At 42.8% G+C, this 18,313-nt stretch overlaps 1 protein-coding gene across 3 annotated transcripts in view; it reads left to right on the top strand.

Moving 5' to 3' along the window:
* Window positions 1–18,313, top strand: part of CROT (Carnitine O-octanoyltransferase) — a 286,657-nt gene that overhangs the window by 185,210 nt on the left and 83,134 nt on the right. For all 3 annotated transcript variants that reach the window (XM_067092518.1, XM_067092519.1, XM_067092521.1), the window contains exons 9-10: window positions 8,519–8,643; window positions 9,309–9,422. In XM_067092518.1, the coding sequence (XP_066948619.1) occupies window positions 8,519–8,643; window positions 9,309–9,422 (239 nt within the window). The remainder of the gene's footprint in view (window positions 1–8,518; window positions 8,644–9,308; window positions 9,423–18,313) is intronic.

Genomic DNA, 18,313 nt, shown 5'->3' with positions numbered 1-18,313 from the left:
GCTGAATATCAGATTAAAGGGTAGTCTTGGCCACATGAAACAGAAAACCAGATTATAAGAGGATTATATTCTGTATAGTTTATATTTTTAAGTTTTAAATAAGCTTAGAATAGGCGGTGGCCTAGAATAGGTTAAGTGAGAACCTAAGCTATATAAAACAGTAGCTTGGGTTAGTTAAACAAATTAGTTCATAGCAGCTAGTCTGAATGGCACGACAATTAGAATTTAAAATTTCACATAGCCATTGCAAAAGGACTAACAGTGTACAGTATAAGTAATACAGCCATTATACAAGTATGAAAATTAACCTAAACCTTATTGGGTTTAAGTTAACATAGATATTTAATTAAATGTATTATAACTACACACTTGTAATCAAGTTAACCTGTAATAAGGAGACTGTATGAGGAACTACAGGAGTGTCCCTTATTTAAAAACAATTAATACTAGCTAGTTTTTAATAACAACTTGTTTTACATCACTACAGGGCTGCCAATAGGCAGGATCCTCAGTTCAAGTGTTCTGTAGCAAATTGCTCGGTTCACTTTTTGCCAGTGTGTACAGCCCCTACCACTTGCCATGAGCATATCCTTGTAAAAAACAAGGAAAATTTGCTTGGTTGCCAGATATGGGAGAGATTTGTAGTATGCTCCTGGCAGTTAGTTTTAAGGACGAAACAGCTCCCTTCAAGCTGTCTCGATGGGTCCTAGGGTTCGGTAGGGGTGAGGAAGGGGAGATTATATCTTTCCGCCAGAACTCCAGCAGCAGATATTTAACCCTTTCTCAGAACAAGATCTATGTTTGGGCCAAAACCCAGTAACATCAGTCCCCAGTACCTCCCAGGTTAACCCCGCTGAGGAAGTAGCGGAATCTTTACATGGAGTTGACATTCTTCTAAAGAATATGAAGTGGGCATTGCCACTGAAGTGGCCCTGCTGTACCCAGATGGCTCAGGGACACAAATTTTAGCTAGACATGGGAGAAACCTTCCAGAAGGCATTCTGTTCCCTATGCAGCTATCATTGCTGAATACAGTAGGATCTTTCCCCACAAAATGAATACTAGGATCCACCTCACTCCAACTGAAGTGACAACATTTTCAGAGGGGTATAGTAACTTACCCAGGCAGTTACAGTTCAGTTAGATTGCACAAGCTCCCCCAAAAGGGATACACAGTTTGCGAGATTTGATTAATTCCGTAAGAAAATTGAGTATCATCAAAGATGCTCTTGCCACAGAATGGCAGTGTATAAGGGACATGAAGCATGATTCTGAAAAGGACAGTAAGTTGGTCATGTACACTCCAAAATGTAAAAGTACTACATCCTGTAACCAAAAAGGGAATGTGGCTACAAATCCTGCCTAAACAAACAAGGTCTAATGTTAGAATTCCGACTGGAAACAACAAAATGGTCAGTTCGGAATACAGAACCTCAGATCAAAACATAATAGGGGCTCCAACACTCACCCCTGATGATACTGATAATCCTTGGCAATACGCCTCAAAATACATTTTCTCTCCTGATGGCAAGTATGTAATTAATGAGTGAAAAACTGTGATCGAAGTTGTACATGTAGAATTAAGAAACAGAGCGGTATTCCCTAATACAGAATGGCACCTGGTACCATCTTCACCAGACATGGAGAAACCACTAACAAATGGTTTTCTTACCTGTGCCTATAGCATTAAAAGCTATAGAAATCACCCTTTACCAGGTCAAGGAAAAATGGATCTCTACTTCCATTTTGAATAAGACCCAAGTTGCTCACAAAGTAGCCCCAGCCTTCTGTCCCTTTACTTACAAAATTATTAATCATGAAGACAGATTTTCAGAATTTGTAGTGACTGAAAACAAGAGACAATGGTAGAATTAAAACCGTCTGCCACAGTCATCCAGTTTCGGGAAATTCCACCAAGGAATGGGCAATGCTGCACCTCCCTTTTGAAAGGAAAATGCTCCCTTTAGATATAGCTACGCAGCAGTTTGGGACCCCTATGAGAACACTCAGAGGGGACAGCCTTGTCAGAGTTTTATGCTAGGATCTGACACCTTAGTATTATAACCTCTACCACCTTGATGGAAGTTGCCACCAAAAGGCTTCCAGAAGATTCCAGGATAATTTTTGCTGTTGAGGCCAAAAGTCTTATGAGAACCTGATGGGAAGCACTCTTTGACTCCCTGGAATGGAGCATAAAAGCGCGAATGGAAGCATTGGGGGGCTCCATCAAATCACTCTCCAATGTCACTGCATGAATACTTTCTAAGCCCTTCTGTAAGGACCTGTTTGAGGAATCTGTTGTGGCTCAACTCGGTGAGCATGCCCACCAACAAAATTTTACGGTGTACGCTCTTCTGGGAAAAGGGGAATTCAGAAAACAAAGAACCCAGAATTTCCCTTTACCCAACCCCAAAAAAGGCTCGCTTTGATCAGAAATCATACAAGCCATCAGTCACCCCCAAAAGTTTTCCTCAAAAAACAGGTAGGTGGTCAGAAGGGACAATTCCCTACAAAGGGACTACAACAGCAACAACAACAGCAAGGACATCCTTTTTCACAAGGTTCAAAAACCATCTTATAGGGGAGAAAAGGAAAGGCAACACCTTGAATGTCTGTCAAAGGCGAAGGCATGGGAAGAGGCAGAAACCAATAGGAATTGTATGGTTGGGGGTCGGCTTCGATGACATCACAGACAATGGAAGTTTATCCCTGTTGGGGACAGCATTATTTATATGTGCAGAAAGACCCTGTTGATGGGGCCCATAGAGAAACATGCGTGTATTTGCCACCAAGTACGTCTCTTCAGTGTCCTCAAAAGGGATTCCTCTGAAAGAAGAGTGATCCTCAGCCAATCAACATTGAACAAGCACATTGTTGGCCAAAAGTTTCAGATAACTACCATTGCCTAAGTATGTTGAATCATTCCAAAAGGGACTTGGACAGTTTCTATAGATCTGAAAGATACATACTGGCATGTCCTTATCGCCGTTCCTTTTGCCCCTTCCTAAGGTTCTGGATAGGGAAAGATATGTACTGATTCAAAGTCATGCCCTTTGGGCTAAACATTGCCTAAAGAATATTTTACAAAATTAGCAACAGTATTCGTTTGAGAACTCAAACAAAAAGGAATACAGTACAACTAATAGCCTACCTAGAGAACTGGTTGATCTGGGGTCCCACAAGAAAAGAGTGCTTGAAAAACCTAAGAGCAATGGTCAACAGGCTACAGTCAAAAGGTTTTATAATAAATTGAAAAAAATCCTGCCTCACACCCAGGAGACACTTTCAGTGGTTTAGACTGTGTTGGGATACTCTTCACGGCCTGTTATCTCTCCCCATCATACTCAAAACAGAATAAGGCAAGTCCTCAAAAGGTTCCTTGCACAGCCCAGAGTTTGCAGATGGCAATTAGAATGTAAGATGGGCCTGCTGCAGTTCACATCAGTAATAGATCCAGTATTTAGATTGCAACTAAAAATGTGAACAAATTCTGGCTATCGCATGCAAGAAAAAAAGATGGGAGGCTCACCTCATCAAAAGATAAAAAATGTTGGTGAGATACTTCGGCCCTTGGTCTAGAAGGAATCTGTGGCAAAACAGGTCACCCTGACTCTCCATCTGCACGAGTGACAGCACACACAGATGCCTCGTTGACAGGTTGAGAGGACATTGGGAGGATCGTCAGGTGGCAGGGAGGTGATCAGCTACTCTGAGGAATTCTTATATCAATTTCCTGGGCCCAATAGCTGTTTTTTTGTCTCTCAAAAAACTCAAGCCTCCAGAAGAGAGAGAGAACATGACTACAATGTCCTGCATCAAGAGGTTGGGATCATGGTCACCTCTCAATATGATAATGCTAGCCATCCTTTGGATGGCACAAGCAAGAAATGGCACTTGTCTGCAGTTCACTTCACAGGGGGTCTCATTGTAATATCAGACTCTCTATCAAGGGAAATGACAGCCTCAACAGAGAGGATGTTGGGCAGTTACTCTTTTCAAACGATAGCCAACATGCTTCCAAAACTGGAAGTGGACCTGTTCGCCACATACGAGAATCACAAACTCTTAGTATGTGTGTCTCCAAACCTGGACAGTCAAGCAACAGCAAGAGATACCTTCCTAAAAATTGGAACATGGGGAGGACAATATCTTTTTCCCCATTGTCCCAGATTTCGAAAGTTTTGAGCAAACTTCTAACCTTCAGAGGAACAGCTTACTTAATAGCCCCAAATTGGCCAAACAGGCATTGGTTCCTATTACTTCAACAATGGGCAAAAAGATCATTTCCACTATTGTCTGCTGTTCTATCCCAGACAGTAGGAAGGAAAGTCATTTACTTATCCTCCTTTCTGAGCCGAGAGCTTTACATATGGATTTTTTAAGTATTGTGAAAATTACTCACCCAACATTGCTAGGTACCTAGTGCAAAAATTACGGACATCATCTAGTTGGCAATACCAGTCCATATGGAAGATATGGTTAGATTATACCCATACTGAGAGCCCAATCAAGATTTCCATAGAAACTTTTTATTTTTCTTATATACCCTTTTGAGGACAAATGCCTTGTGGTTACAACAGTCATGGCATACAAGGCTGCATTAATAGAACCCTGCTTTATGGATTCAGAATTGACTCCAGTATAGAAGTTGTCATTTCCCTTCTGCAGTCTTTTGCTCTACAAAGGCCCTCCCAAAAGGCTTCCAATTACTTGGTCCCTGAACAAGGTGCTTAGATTTCTATCAACCCCTCAATTCAGTGGACCCAATACAACCACAACACACATGCTACAAAAGGCAATTTTCTTGATTGCATTAGCATCAGGAGCTCATATTAGTGAACTGGGCTTCCTTAGATGGGGATGATGCATCACTCAAACAGCTGACCATCAGTTATTATTTATCCCCTGGCCCATCACTCCTGACCAAGAATGAGGATCCTTTTAAAAGGAAATCTATTCTTGGCTTTATCCCTTCAGTCCATGTTACTTTGCCTTTTTGTATGTTGACCAAGGCACATTTTTTTGTTCCAGACTCCATCTTGATGTCCCCAGATACAATCCTTACAGTCTGGATTAGGCTATCTATTTCCTTGATGCTCTTACCATACAGCTTGCTGTCGTCCATGAACACCAGATGGTTAATTCTGTTGCCTCCTTTCTTGAGTTGGTACCCAGCATCCATCTTCTGCAGTACTTGTATAATGGAAATCGTGGCTACTACAAAGAGTAGCGGGGACAGTGAGTCGCCTTGAAAGATCCCTCTCCTGATGTTAACCTCTGCTAGTCTTATCCCAGAGCTTGTAAGTACAGTACTGTATTCTAGTTGTGTACTGTATTTTTTAGGAAGCTGATGGTGTTTTCCTCTGCCCCATATATTTTCAGACGTTCTATTAGCCATGTATGCTGTGTCGTGTTGAAGGCTTTCTTGTAGCCAGTCCATGCCATGCTTAGGTTGGTTCTCCTCCTCTTACTGTTCTTCATTACCATTTTGTCTATCAGGACTGGTCTTTTGTGCCCCTGCACTTCCTTTCTGTTGGTGGGGGATGGTGTTTGTATCCTGTAGGTAGTTTTATAGCCATTCACGGATGATACTTGTTAGTAATTTCCACATTATTGGTAGGCAGGTGATAGGCCTGTAGTTACTTGCTATATTTCCCTTGTTCTTGTCTTTCTGTACTAATGATGTTCACCTTGTGGTCATCCATTTTGGGACATGGTTGTTTGTGATACAATGCTGGAGTTGTTCTGCTATTCGTGGGTGTAGGGCCTTGAAGTTTTTGAGCCAGTATCCATGGACTTCATCAGGACCTTGGGTTTTCCAGTTGGGCATTTTCTTTAGTTTGTGTTTGACTGCGTCTGTCGTGATCTCTGTGAATCTTTGTTTTATTCTCCCCATTTTCTCTGCCTTGACTTCCTGGGGTCATGTTGCATGTTTGTTGTGTGATTCTGGATTACTCCATATGTTTTCCCAGAGTCTCTTACTTGGTTCAGCTTCAGGAATTTCCTGGTGGTTGTCTTCCCCTCTTGGCTGTACTGTATAGTCTTTTCTGGTTGTTTCTGAAGTGTTTGTTTTGTTGGTATCCTTTATTCCTGTTCATGTACTGTACCATTGGATCTTATGTGCTTTGGTTTTAAGCCTCTGTTTTATATCTTCTATTGTGTTGTTTAGTCCCTTCTCCTGTACTTTGTATTTCTCATTCAGCTCCCCTCTTGTTTTCTTGCTTCTTAGCCTCTTTCCTGCCATCTCTTTCAGTTTACTCAAGTCAGATCTCATCACCATGATATGTTTTTCCAGGTGCCTTTTCCAAGGCGGATGCTGTTTTGGTTTCTGTTGGGTTGGTTGTGATGGTGGTGTTGGTGTTTATATCCTCTTGAGCTCTGCTACTAGTCCTGCTCCTGCATATGCCAAGTTATTTGTTTCTGTGATATTGGTGGTGTGTGTTAGTCCCATTATTTCATTAACTTCACTTGTTTTCTCCCGTAGTTTCTTTGTGTTGTAGGCTTTCATGGAGGGGATCTTTGTTCTTTCTGTATCTGGCTTCATACATTGTCTGATCTTTTCCACCCATTCCGACCTGTCAGTTACTGTTGCATCTTTGGTGTTGCTTCATGTCGTTGTTTGGTAGCTCGTCATTCCTGTCGTTTTCTGTCATCCTCTCTTAATTTGTCTTCTTGTCCTTTGTTGCTGGGTGTTATTTCTCTTTCCAGTTCCTCTCTTTCTGTTGTGGAGAGCCAGTTCTTTTTCTTTATGTTCCTTACTTGGTCTGCCTGCCTCTGTTCTCTTTGAGCGATGTTATTTCTCTCATTCCAGATGTTGACCAGTCTTCTTCTGTATCCTCTTTCTGTCTGGTTGCTTCTGATGTAGCATCTCCATACTTCCTTACTTTCTTCTCTTGTCCATTTCTTCATCTGGTTTGCCTCTGTAGCTCCAGTCTCTGGTTGCTGGTTACTATCATTGTGGTGGTCAGTTGCTGGATGATGACCTCCAAATACCTGACCGCCCTCCCTGACGAAACTCCCGGACGAAGCTCCTCTGTTGCCAGAGGTTCCACTTATGTCGTTGTCATTTATTCTTTCGTTTCTTTCCATCATTGCTGAGTTTGCTATTTAACCCATAACTGGACCCTACCCCATCAGGAACAGGTACTCATTTACAGCTGAGTAGACAGGAAATTGTGGTAAAGGTCCTTTCCCAAGGAGTCAACACGGAGGAGAGAGGTCACACATCCAACGATTGACCAGCTCCAATGTTGCTTAACCAGTCCAGCGATGAGCTAAACCACTCTGCCATGGTGCCAATATTATTATTATTATTATTATTATTATTATTATTATTATTATTATTATTATTATTATTATTATTTGAAAATTAGTACATATTAGGTAAATCATTTATTTATCATACAAATATGGTTAGTCCTCACCATCTCACATGAATTTAATTAAAAATTCTCTCTCTCTCTCTCTCTCTCTCTCTCTCTCTCTCTCTCTCTCTCTCTCTCTCTCTCTCTCTCTCTCTCTCTCTCTCTCTCTCTCTCTCTCTCTCTCTCTCTCTCAGTATACATATATTTTAATGAAAAAATACAGTAATTAGTGAATTCACAGTGTTGCTCTACGAAAAAAAGCAAATAAGTGATCATTTTAGAGATTCGGCCCAAAGAGAAATCTGGAAATTAGTGAAATGTCCCCCAAGGACAAGTGAATGATGGGTTCCACAAAAATCCACAACAAAATGAAACGCGAAAATGTGAAATTTGTAAAAACTGGGGTTACTTTATATATATATATATAGTATGTAACCTTTAAAGAATTTTTTCTTTATCCTTTCCTTTTCAAACACCTTTTTATTGATCCATGACAAGACATGATTGGCACTGATTGTTAAGGGAATAACACAAGAATGAATGTGAAAGAGGGGGAAATAAATGTAGTAATGTTAAAGCAGAAAGATTAAATGAAGGAACCAAAGAAGAGAATGAATAGTAATAGATAATAAAGAATGAATGTAGAGGAAGAAAGCATATGGATGAAAAAGGATATGAAAAAATTAATAAACCTAAGGTGAATTATGTGTGAGTATAACAAAACCTCTTGTTCTTCTACTCAGAGATGACTGCTGTACCTGCCTGTTTACAAGTGTGCAGTTTCAAGTGAGATTGTATAGATTGTTATAACGAATTTCTAATAGAGTCATATATTTATAACTTGTTGTGGAGTGGATGTTGCACACACAGATAATTAAGCAAAAGCTTGTAGTATATACAGGCACTGCTGTAGCATGAAGCCTGCAGTCTTTTAAATTTTGTACTCTTATTTCCTCTAGAACTCAAGGTCTACAGAAATCCCAGGATTCAAAGATAGTGGTAACAGTTGGATTTGCCATAGTAATCTTACAGTTATTACTTGATAAAATTTTTAGTAATTTTGTGTTATTTCAGTTTAGTAATACTGTAGTAGCAGTAGCAGTGGTTGTAGTATAAGCTGTTGCAGAAATCCAATTTGCCATTATGTTTTGCAGGTAACTCGATGACACCTCCGGAACTTGAAACCCAGTTGAGACACATTCGGGAGACAAGCGATGAAATGGGCAAGGGTCCTGGTGTACCTGTGCTCACATGTGACAACAGAAACAACTGGGCACAGGTACAGTATATTTTGAATGTTGTCAACCATTTTTTAATTGCTTACTTCTAAATGCATTTACCACAAAGCTATCCCTTTAACCATTGGTTCTTGATATAAGCAGCATAGAGTAAAGCTTGAGAGTGTGTATCATAAAAGTGATATATGTGGTAATGAATTTACAGAGGTTCAGTAGAAAGTGCTCACCTTAACAGTACCTTGTTATCTGGATATAGAATATATTTTTTAACACGTAATTTAAGGAATAAGGCTCGCAAGCAAATACCAGCAAATGTTACTGTGCATGATAGAATCCAAGTCTGAAAGTTTCTGTTTTGAAGGAGTGTCTTTATTATGATTTTCAAGCATCAGATGTTCATATGGAGCAAGGCCAGATTGTAATCCAAGTAAATAAAATTACAGCAGTTGTGCATAGTATGCACTTTAAAGTAATATGTGTAGTACATCATCTTAAGGCAGAAAATTCTGAGGACCTTAGTAGCATTGGATTTTATGTCTGCAACAAGATGCTCTCTCTCTCTCTCTCTCTCTCTCTCTCTCTCTCTCTCTCTCTCTCTCTCTCTCTCTCTCTCTCTCTCTCTCTCTTGATCATATTTTAGATTTCTGAGTTTATTAAGGGTTGCATTGACTTTATTTCATGTTTCTTTCATTCCTTTGTGTTTCAGAATCGAGATTGGTTGAAATCAATAAGTCTGAACAATATGACATGTTTAAACACCATTGAATCAGCAGCATTTGTCTATGTGTTGGACGATTCCAAGCCATCTAATTACTCTGAGGTAAACACTACCATCTTTCTTTGTGTTTGTTGTATAAATTGGAATTGCAGCAGTGGTTGATGCTTAACCCTTAAGGGATGGGCTAAATGTATATCAAGCACACTTCCAGACCAGGCAGACTTTAAGGTTGGCCAATTTAAGAAAAAATACATCAATGGATAGAGGAAGATCTGCAAATGCACATGGTGTAAGAAAAAAATTATCAAAATTTTTCCCTACTTTCCACGGGAAGTTGAAAGTGACTATTTACAACCCTGTGTGGGGCCTCTTTTACAAGACACGCATAAAAATATGTTAATTTTACCAAGTTACGCATGATTTTTCTAATTATTGTATTTTGTAAAATTATAATTATAGCTCACACATTATCATTACAGATAAGAACTAAAATCAGTAGAGCAAATTCTGGCACGTCAGTGTATTTGTTGTAAAATATATACCCTGTAGATTTACCTGTGGCTGGGGTTCAAATCCGCAGTAACTGGTCAGTGAAGGCGACACTTTGCTAATCCTTTGTAGACACCCCATTGCAAAATCAACAAGGTTATAGCTGAAAACAAATCATAAAAGTTAAGAGACTAATGCACACAATAAACAAAGCAAATAAACACCTTCTAAAAACATAACAGACACCTATTCCCGTCTCGAAATCTCAAGGCATACTGATTGATGTTCTCCTCTGAGCTTGGGAGAATAGGGGCTAAGTCATTGGCCCATTGAAATGTTATGAACATTTTTCGTTAAATTCATCTAAACGATGTCAGTAGGGCAGCCGACTCTATGATTTAGCCCTACCCCAACGCCAAATCAAAGTCCTCATAAAGAAGGCTGTCCATTACCCCATTTATCAGAAAATGGTGAAAATACATGTTAAAACGAAGAAGAAGAAGAATAAGAACTAAAATCAGTAACAAATTCTTGAGCACTGTGTTTTGTTGTAAAATTATATATCCATCAGATTTAAGACAGATGGCAGTAACTTTTTGTGACTTTATGTTTTTTTCTAATATTTCTTTGTACTTTTCATTGCAAAAATTACAATTATAGCTGACATACTATCATAAAAATAAGAACTAAAGTTTAACATTAATTACCATAATATATTTATTATCAAATTAAAAGACTTCCTTATTTAGAGAGCAACATATTCCCCTTCTGAAATCTCAAGGTTCTTTGATGTCTCTTTGAGCTGAATAGCTAAATAGTTGCCATAAGTCATTTATGGCCCATTGAAATGCTATGAACATTTTTTGCTTCTATTCATCCAAACCGAATAGAATGTGTGTAAAATTAATACTCTGTGATTTGTTTCCCATCACCACTAAACCAACAGTTATAGATACTCATTAGATTATAAGCATTCCTGTCCATTAAGGGTTTAGTCAGGGTAGTGGAACGTGATACACTGCCTTAATTCACTGATACTGGAGTTAAAGGGTTACATACTTAACCACCATGAAGGGATACTTTGTATGTTGAAATTGTTTCACTTGAGAGACAAACTTATATTGCATGTCATCTAAACACTGGTCTTTTACTTTATTTATGTTTTGCACTCAATTTTTTTTTACAGGGTTAGGTGCCCAAAATGAGAAATTTGGGTTGTCTAGCATAAGAATGCGTTCGAGAGTTTACATTAGGTTACCATAGTAATTGCTTTTATCATTTTAAGAAGTGTACTTATTTAATAGCATTTTATGCACCCTTCAGTATTTTAAAGTTCTTTGTAACGTGTCTTTAATGCAATAGCTATCATGCAAGCTTAAGTTAACCTAGTACACCTATATCACAACTTGTGAATGTTTTGCTTCTATGTATCAGTTATTAGAATGTTGCAAAATACCGCATTGTGTTTGTTTCCTAACATAGCACTAAACCAACAGTTATATATAGCATTAGATTATAAGCATTAGTGTTTCCCTGACTATTATTGATGGAAGGTCAAAACATACTGTGTATGATGAGTATGGGGGCAATCTGAGGATTAAAAATTAACCACCATGAAAATATTATAAAAACAAAAAAATTACCGTCACCAGAAAGACAAACTTACATTGCATCTATGGTATGTTGGTCTTCCTTGACTGCATTTTCAAGGTGCCAGAGTTGTAGAGATCAAGAGAAATAATTAAAAGAGCTCTTAAAACTGGCCTAACCATGGTGGTGGTGGTTGTGCATAGAGGACCGACTGACCATTTTCAACCTGGTCCAACCAGACCTCTTAGTTCTATCCTGCAAATAATCCAGTGATTCAAATGTTACTTTAATTTATCAGATACCTTATTTGTCACCATTCACGTTTGGTGTATATATTTACAGTATTTAACTAAACCTTAGACCCTAATACTAACATAGAAATCATTCTAAACAAATGTGTACTTAACTACAAATATTATAATCAGCCAATTTCAACAAGATATCTCTTTTAACTACTTACAAAAGAAATTAATTTCAAGTTTTAACATCTTCGCCAGTACTAGAAGGAAAGCTACCGCATGTTACAATAGGGATAAGTTTTTTTCGTATGACAGGGATGGGTTATGATCCCACGATCCAAGTGAATTTTGTCATAAATCTGAATGTGCATAGTAGTTTGTTCTGACACGAAATACAAACCATCAGTCCTTTACATTAGGAATTACTTACAGCGAAGCTGGACACGGCCGTTAATCTCTTGAACAAGGTGGTTAGGCAGTAACTACCACCAGATAGGCGGGAATACCCACCTGCCTGGATGTAAACATTCCAGTTTGCTTTTGGCCGTCATGCTTTGCAGACGTGTTTTCGGATCTCTTTGCCTGACTGTCGTTAAGCTCTTTATTATCCCGGTGGGATCTTTCTCTATTTTTGTGTATATATTGCATGTGTTTGATATTTATTAATACAAACCCACGATTTGTGATAGCCTTTCATAAGCCATCGTTCCCATGCATCTGTGTCTTGGGTTTGATGCCAAGGGCATATTTAGAGGGGCATAACTGACTGGTAATGCTTCTCTTCCAGTAGCCCTTTATTTAGATACTGAAGGCGTTCCCCTGTACGTTTGGAGATGTTAGATTGGGATGTAATATCTTCGCCCCCTACATTGATCAGGACGTGAGAGTTCACTCCCCTTCTTGGGCTCCCACCCTCTGTGTACAAGGGCATGACTACTTCCTTTCTACTTGTGCTAAGTGTTTTTTGCTGCCTGTGCTATAGAGAGTTGCGGGGGAAGGTTGCAGGCGTCGTTGGTAAGTTTCGCTTTCATGGCGCCCTTGGTGGCCTCCCCTCCTTCCTTCTCTCTCCCTGTAGGTTCTTCCTTATCTCTCCTTCACCAGAGATCTCTTTCCTTTGCCCTCATCACTCACTCGTTGGGCGAAGACCACGAGGGGGATGCAGACTCAGGCGGTTGGGCAGCCTCTTCTAGGGCCTCCTTTCACTGCGTACTGCGTAGGGCAGTTCCTCTCATAGCGAGAGGAGTCTCCCTCTACTAATCATCTTTGCTTTTTCTTTCAGGTTGGCAGTGAGCATTGCAGGCACAGCAGTAGTTGGCTGGATATCTCAGGTGGGATATCTTTGCATGAAGGAGTCCTGACGTTCATTTAGTATTGCTTCAAGATTGATCGCTGTCATTGCTGGCCTTCACGTATGCTTTGGCACTGCCTCTGGCGTATCTGTAGTCCATCTGCTCCTGCTGTTTCCTGTGTTATGCTCCTGTTGACTCAACAACAGTCTCTGGGCGGCTCTTCCTGGTCTCCTGCTGCAGCCATCCTGGTCGTTCCTGTCACTGCTGGTGACTTGCATGTGACGTTCCTGGCTGTTGCTGTAGCTCCTGCCTTCTGAACCGCTTCCGTAGCTCCTGCATTGGCGGTCCTGGTTGTGCCTGCTGCTTCTCCTGGTGGTCGTGACCTGGGCTGCTGCTTGTTGTGATTCTGCCTAGCTGCCTTGGAGTTTATGATGTTTCATGTCCACCATCCTTTAGATGTGGGGTGAAGGTGAAGGAAGTTGCTGTGTGGTAGTAGCAGCTGTTTTCTTCAACTTATCTTTGATTTCATCTTCTGCTGCCTCTTCCCTTCCTCTCCCAAGGTTTGAGGGGGTCCCGGGAAACAGATAGACCTCTGTTGGCCGAAGGAGAGGAAGGGTGCTTCTTTCCCCTTGATGCCCTTGGACACCTACCGCTTTCTCAGAAGGCGGTAGGTCTCTTGTTGGCTCCTCTTGACCTTCGGGTTAGGGAACCGATTCGCATACCCTGGGTTTTGTGTTTCAGGAGCCACGGGCGCACAAACCTCTGTTTGCAATCCCGTTCTCAGTCCTAGAGGCTCTGCCTCTAAGACGGGGGCTGCTTCGGGCGCTCGTTTGCGAGCCGCTTCAAGTACTAGATTCTGTGGAATACTCGAGTATCCCAATCTGGTCTGGAGAGTACTCTCCCCAGCCCAGCTCAGGAGCAGTGTGAGATAAAGGGCCGAGGCACCCAGGTGTCTCAGCTCTTCTTGTCAGCACTACAAGTGCTCCCAAAGTGCTTACCAGTGCTCGTTCAGGTTCCCAGCCTGGTGTCTCGATCCAATCAGTTCAAATACCAGAAGAAGCAGGGAAGAGATTCCCTTCAGGAGTGCTGCGGGACTTCTAAGGGGCTGACTCTCTTCTGGGAAACAAGTTTCTCTCATTGGCTCTTCCCGCCCTCTGGTGGGAACCGATTCTCATTCTCCTGTGGGGTCTCACGTTTCGGGGGCCGCAAGAGTGCTGCCTCTCGAGGCCGTGCCCTCGTTGCCAGTCTTAGAAGTCTGTGTCTAAGACTGGTTCTGTGCCTGGCTCTTTTCGATTTCTTAGGAAACTGAAAGCAGCCGCTCCAGATTTTGGGAGTCTTGTAGGTTGCTCAAATTCTGTGAATCACGAGCGCTCTCCTGATGAGAGGCACAGGATGAGAGAAAGTGCCAAGACGCCATGTGTCTCAATACTGTCCACCAGCTTGCTTTGTTTTCATCCTTGTGTCTTGAACCTTAGGGTTCAAGCATGCAGGATAGCAGACACAGAATTCCCCTTTGGACCTTCTTCTCGAGGGGCCTCAGCCTCAAAGTTTAGAGTTCAGAGAAACTAGTGCTAGTTCACGGTAGACGAGTTCTGCCCTGTCCAGTTTCGATTGTGTTCGCATGATCAGCTTGGCTTGGCTCGGCTCACTCATCTTGCCCACCCCACCCAGCCCCTGGTGGCATTTGTGAGACTGGCTTGGCTCACCCCGCCCTGCCCTGCCTGCCTGCCTCCCAGTCCACCACATACCACCCAGCTGGATTGCAGTCATGTGATCAGCTCAGCTCAGCTCAGCCCTGTTCGGTTCTCAGAATCAGGTTCTTGGCTCATTTCTAGTGAACTTCTGCTCTTCCCAGGAAAGTGCTTTGCCACAGCACAAGTGCTCTTCTTCCCCTGTGTGGGAATAATCTCCTCCAGTTGATTATCACTCACTGTCTGCCCTTCCTGCTGGTCTTACTGGCTGGACAGGTAGGGGTACTCTTTCTTTTCACCTGTTCTCTTTTCCTCTCAGTCGTTCTGAGAAGCGCAGGACAGACAGAGAGAGCTCTGACAAATTTGTTTTCGGAGTTCGGCTGCCTGGCGTGCTTTGGTGTTGGTCCCCCGATTGTCTCGTAGTTCAACCAGGCAGCTGAGGAGGGTTTCTTGGGATCTGTCAAGGTCTCCTTCCAAGGAGAGAGGTACAGGAGTATCACGCTTCAGAAGCAGCGAGGGTCTTCCTCTTCAAGTTGCGATCGCCCTCATTTTTCGGAGAACTTCGTGCCAATTCGTCGGTGCGAGGATCCCCAGGACAGGACCGCAGCTCCCTCAGTGAATAATCTTCATTACTCACAACCCTAGCAGTTCCCGAGGGACTGAGAGTTTCAGGGGGCCGCTGCAGTCCTTGCTTGCTAGAGCGTTTTCGACCAGATGAATTCTTATCTTCGGACAAGGAGTTCATTCAGGTCAAGACACCAAGCTCCTCCCCAGCCTCGACAGAGTACGAACTCTCCTTGCCTCGGAGGGTCATGCCGACTGCAGGTTGTCCTGACTCGTCTTCACCCGGACTGGGTTCTCCCTCTGCTTCTCCTTGCCATGAAGGGTATTCTCTTCCACAACGAGAGGCGGAGGCCTTGGAGCACATGCTGGTTTCCTCCAGGCAGTTTCCTGGTGGATCCACGATCCTTCACTTTTAGGCTTTCTCTCCTCAGATACAACCATTCCTGGAAAGAACCCTGCCGTCTGGAGACTGGTCCTGTCCATGTTTGGGTCTTCATATACCAGACAGCAATATGTGGGCAAGTCTGGTGCTAAGAAGTAGGGCTTTGTCCTAATTCGGATATCCAGTTTCGTAAGTCCCCGAGTTGGCTCGACCCTTAGGAACGAACCTTTACTTGATTCTACCTTTCTCTTTGGACAAAGACCATTTGGGTCTTGGTCATCTCGGCTCGACCTTGAGTTCAAGCCAGCCCCCCTCAACTCCTAAGAAGTCCTAGGCTTCAGAAGAAGATTGCAGAGCACACAGCCCTCTTCTTCCCTTCTGCGAAAGTGTGCATAACTGTCTCTTTCCACCCTCTTTTTCATATGGTTGGAGGGAAGAAGGGAAGAGAGAAAGAAGTATCGACCGGGAAGAAGTTCTCCTACTGCAGATGCCTGGATGAAATGATACTTATCTAGTCTCTTGAGCCTGGCAGCGACATTGCCGAGAGCTGAGAATGGATTCCTTCAGAAGTATCTATTTCCCTTGGGTCTCAGCAATTCTTTTCATCAAACTTCCATCCCACTTCCTCTCCTGTGCTCCTGATTTGGGAAGTGCCAGCCCAGCTAGGGCTAATCGTCTAAGTATCCTGTCATCTTGCAGAAGCTTCCCCATGGTGGAGAATGGAGGTCTGCGTACGTTCCTCCATCCCTCTTTCCTCTTCGAAGTATGAGGAAAGAATTAGGCTAATGCTTGATTGAAGGAACCTTCAAATATGCTTGCATATTCCCCTCACATCGTGTGTCTACTTGCGGATTCACCGATTGAGGAATAGGCACACACCTGTAAGACTTTGTCTTGAAGGTGTTTGACCGAGACAATTAGTACCTTCTCATCAACATCCTGGACTCAAAGCAGCCTTTTGGCCTTCCAAGAATTCAGGATGAGTTTTGCGACGCTCAGTGGTTTCATTGAACAACAAACCACAGTAGTGGCATTTGTTGACAAACAAGGGAATCGTTTTTTCCTCCTGTTTCATGTGTCAACATTTGCAGGTACTTGAGTGTTCTGTAGCGCACTCGATAGCTCAATTAGCCAGATGCATTCCCGGTGGGGATGTATTGGTAGGTGAGCTTGGCCTCGGGTTTGAGCGATCAGGACGGAACGTGCTCTTCACTCTTTTCCTCGTGAAGATTCACGAAGAGACTGTTCGACAGAGAGATCCCTTCCTTCTTTCTGTGGCCTCCCTGCACAACAAAGTCGGTAGTTTCCTGGGTCGCTACGCTGAGGCATGCTGTCTTTTTGGGAAAAATTGATATCTACGTTTTTCCCTCCGTATTTGTCTGTTTCACTAGGGGTTCACAAGCATTGCTCACCCCAAGTTACAGACAAATGGTGGAAGACTTCGCCTTTCGCATAACCTGATAGCTCTGCTTCCGAGGCATCGAGAAGAGATCTGCTTGACCCAAGCTCCTGTAGCAGCTACACAAGAAGCGGTTCTTCAGGCAGTACATCCCTGTGTGTTCAGGACTGGGAGACCCTCTAGCTTTGCTTGCAAGCATAGGCTTTCTCACTGAGCGGCAACGGATATAGCTGGATATCTCTTGAAGTCCTCTGCAACACTGTCCCAGGGACTGGATCTGTCTTCGCTGGTTGGTGTCGTTGACAGAACTTCTCGGGTCAGAGTCGCTCTTCAAGTCTGGACTTCCTCGTCTTCTCCACCGAGGGTTGCTTCTCTCCCTTTCATTTGTGAAGAACTTAGGCCCTTGTGACCTAATCTTCTATCTGAAGTAGCCTTCTTCTCCTCAGTGGAGATTTGGTTATGGATGAGAAGCTTCCTCGGTCTTGCTGTCCCAGGGAACTGTTCCCTGGGTGGCATGTGACTTTTGCTTAGGGTTCCTGTCCCGTGCTCTGCACACGCCCTTATGAGGTCATTGGGTGGAGGTGTGCCCTCTTAGGACCATCTCTCATCTCGTTCCAGCCTTGGCGTAGAAGATGGAAGAACAGGTGAAGGGGATCAATACCGCGACTCCTTCTTGGATGTCATAAGTGGACTCCGAATCCATCACCATTTGTTGTCGGGTTCGAGTCCTTCTTGTTCCCCTCCTCCTTGGACTTTGTATCAGTGATCCAGATCAGTTGTTACTTTGTCCCATTAGGGGCTGTGGTACTTTCTGAAAAGGCTTGACATTCCTAACCTGGATGTCGTCGACGTTTTCGCTAGTACAATACAGTCTCTCCCAAGGAAGAAGTATCTAAGGACATCTTTCTCCTGGCTTCGTGAAGCAATTGAAGGAGTTACTCAGCAGCTGGCGACAACGATGCCGGTACTTTCCACCCGAGAGCTCACGAAGTCAATGGCTTGGTCCACCCCTCTCATTCCGGAAATTTCTGACTGTCTGGAAGCATTATGTGGTCTCATAGACCACACTCTTGTCTTCCTGTGGTCTTGCCCACAGGCCCTTGGAACCTTTTTCCTTGGCCCTGTGGTGGCTGCTCAACAAATGTTTTCTTACCCTGCTCCTTCAAGAGGACGAGTAGCATCTCGCCTAAGGTGTTGGTTCTGGAGTGAGAAGGTTATCGAGAGTGACTGGCCTCTCTTCCTCCTCCTTCCCCATCCTCCTACTTCTCCTCCTTCGGGATGAGAATAGGACTTGAACAAATACTTGCTGGATCTGGCTTCTGATGCAGTAAGACTACACATCGAGCACCC

The sequence above is a fragment of the Macrobrachium rosenbergii genome, chromosome 49 (genome assembly GCF_040412425.1).
Source record: "Macrobrachium rosenbergii isolate ZJJX-2024 chromosome 49, ASM4041242v1, whole genome shotgun sequence".
NCBI classification, from domain to species: domain Eukaryota; kingdom Metazoa; phylum Arthropoda; class Malacostraca; order Decapoda; family Palaemonidae; genus Macrobrachium; species Macrobrachium rosenbergii.
Note: the sequence above shows the minus strand (reverse complement) of the source record. Positions and strands in the feature narration are given on the sequence as shown.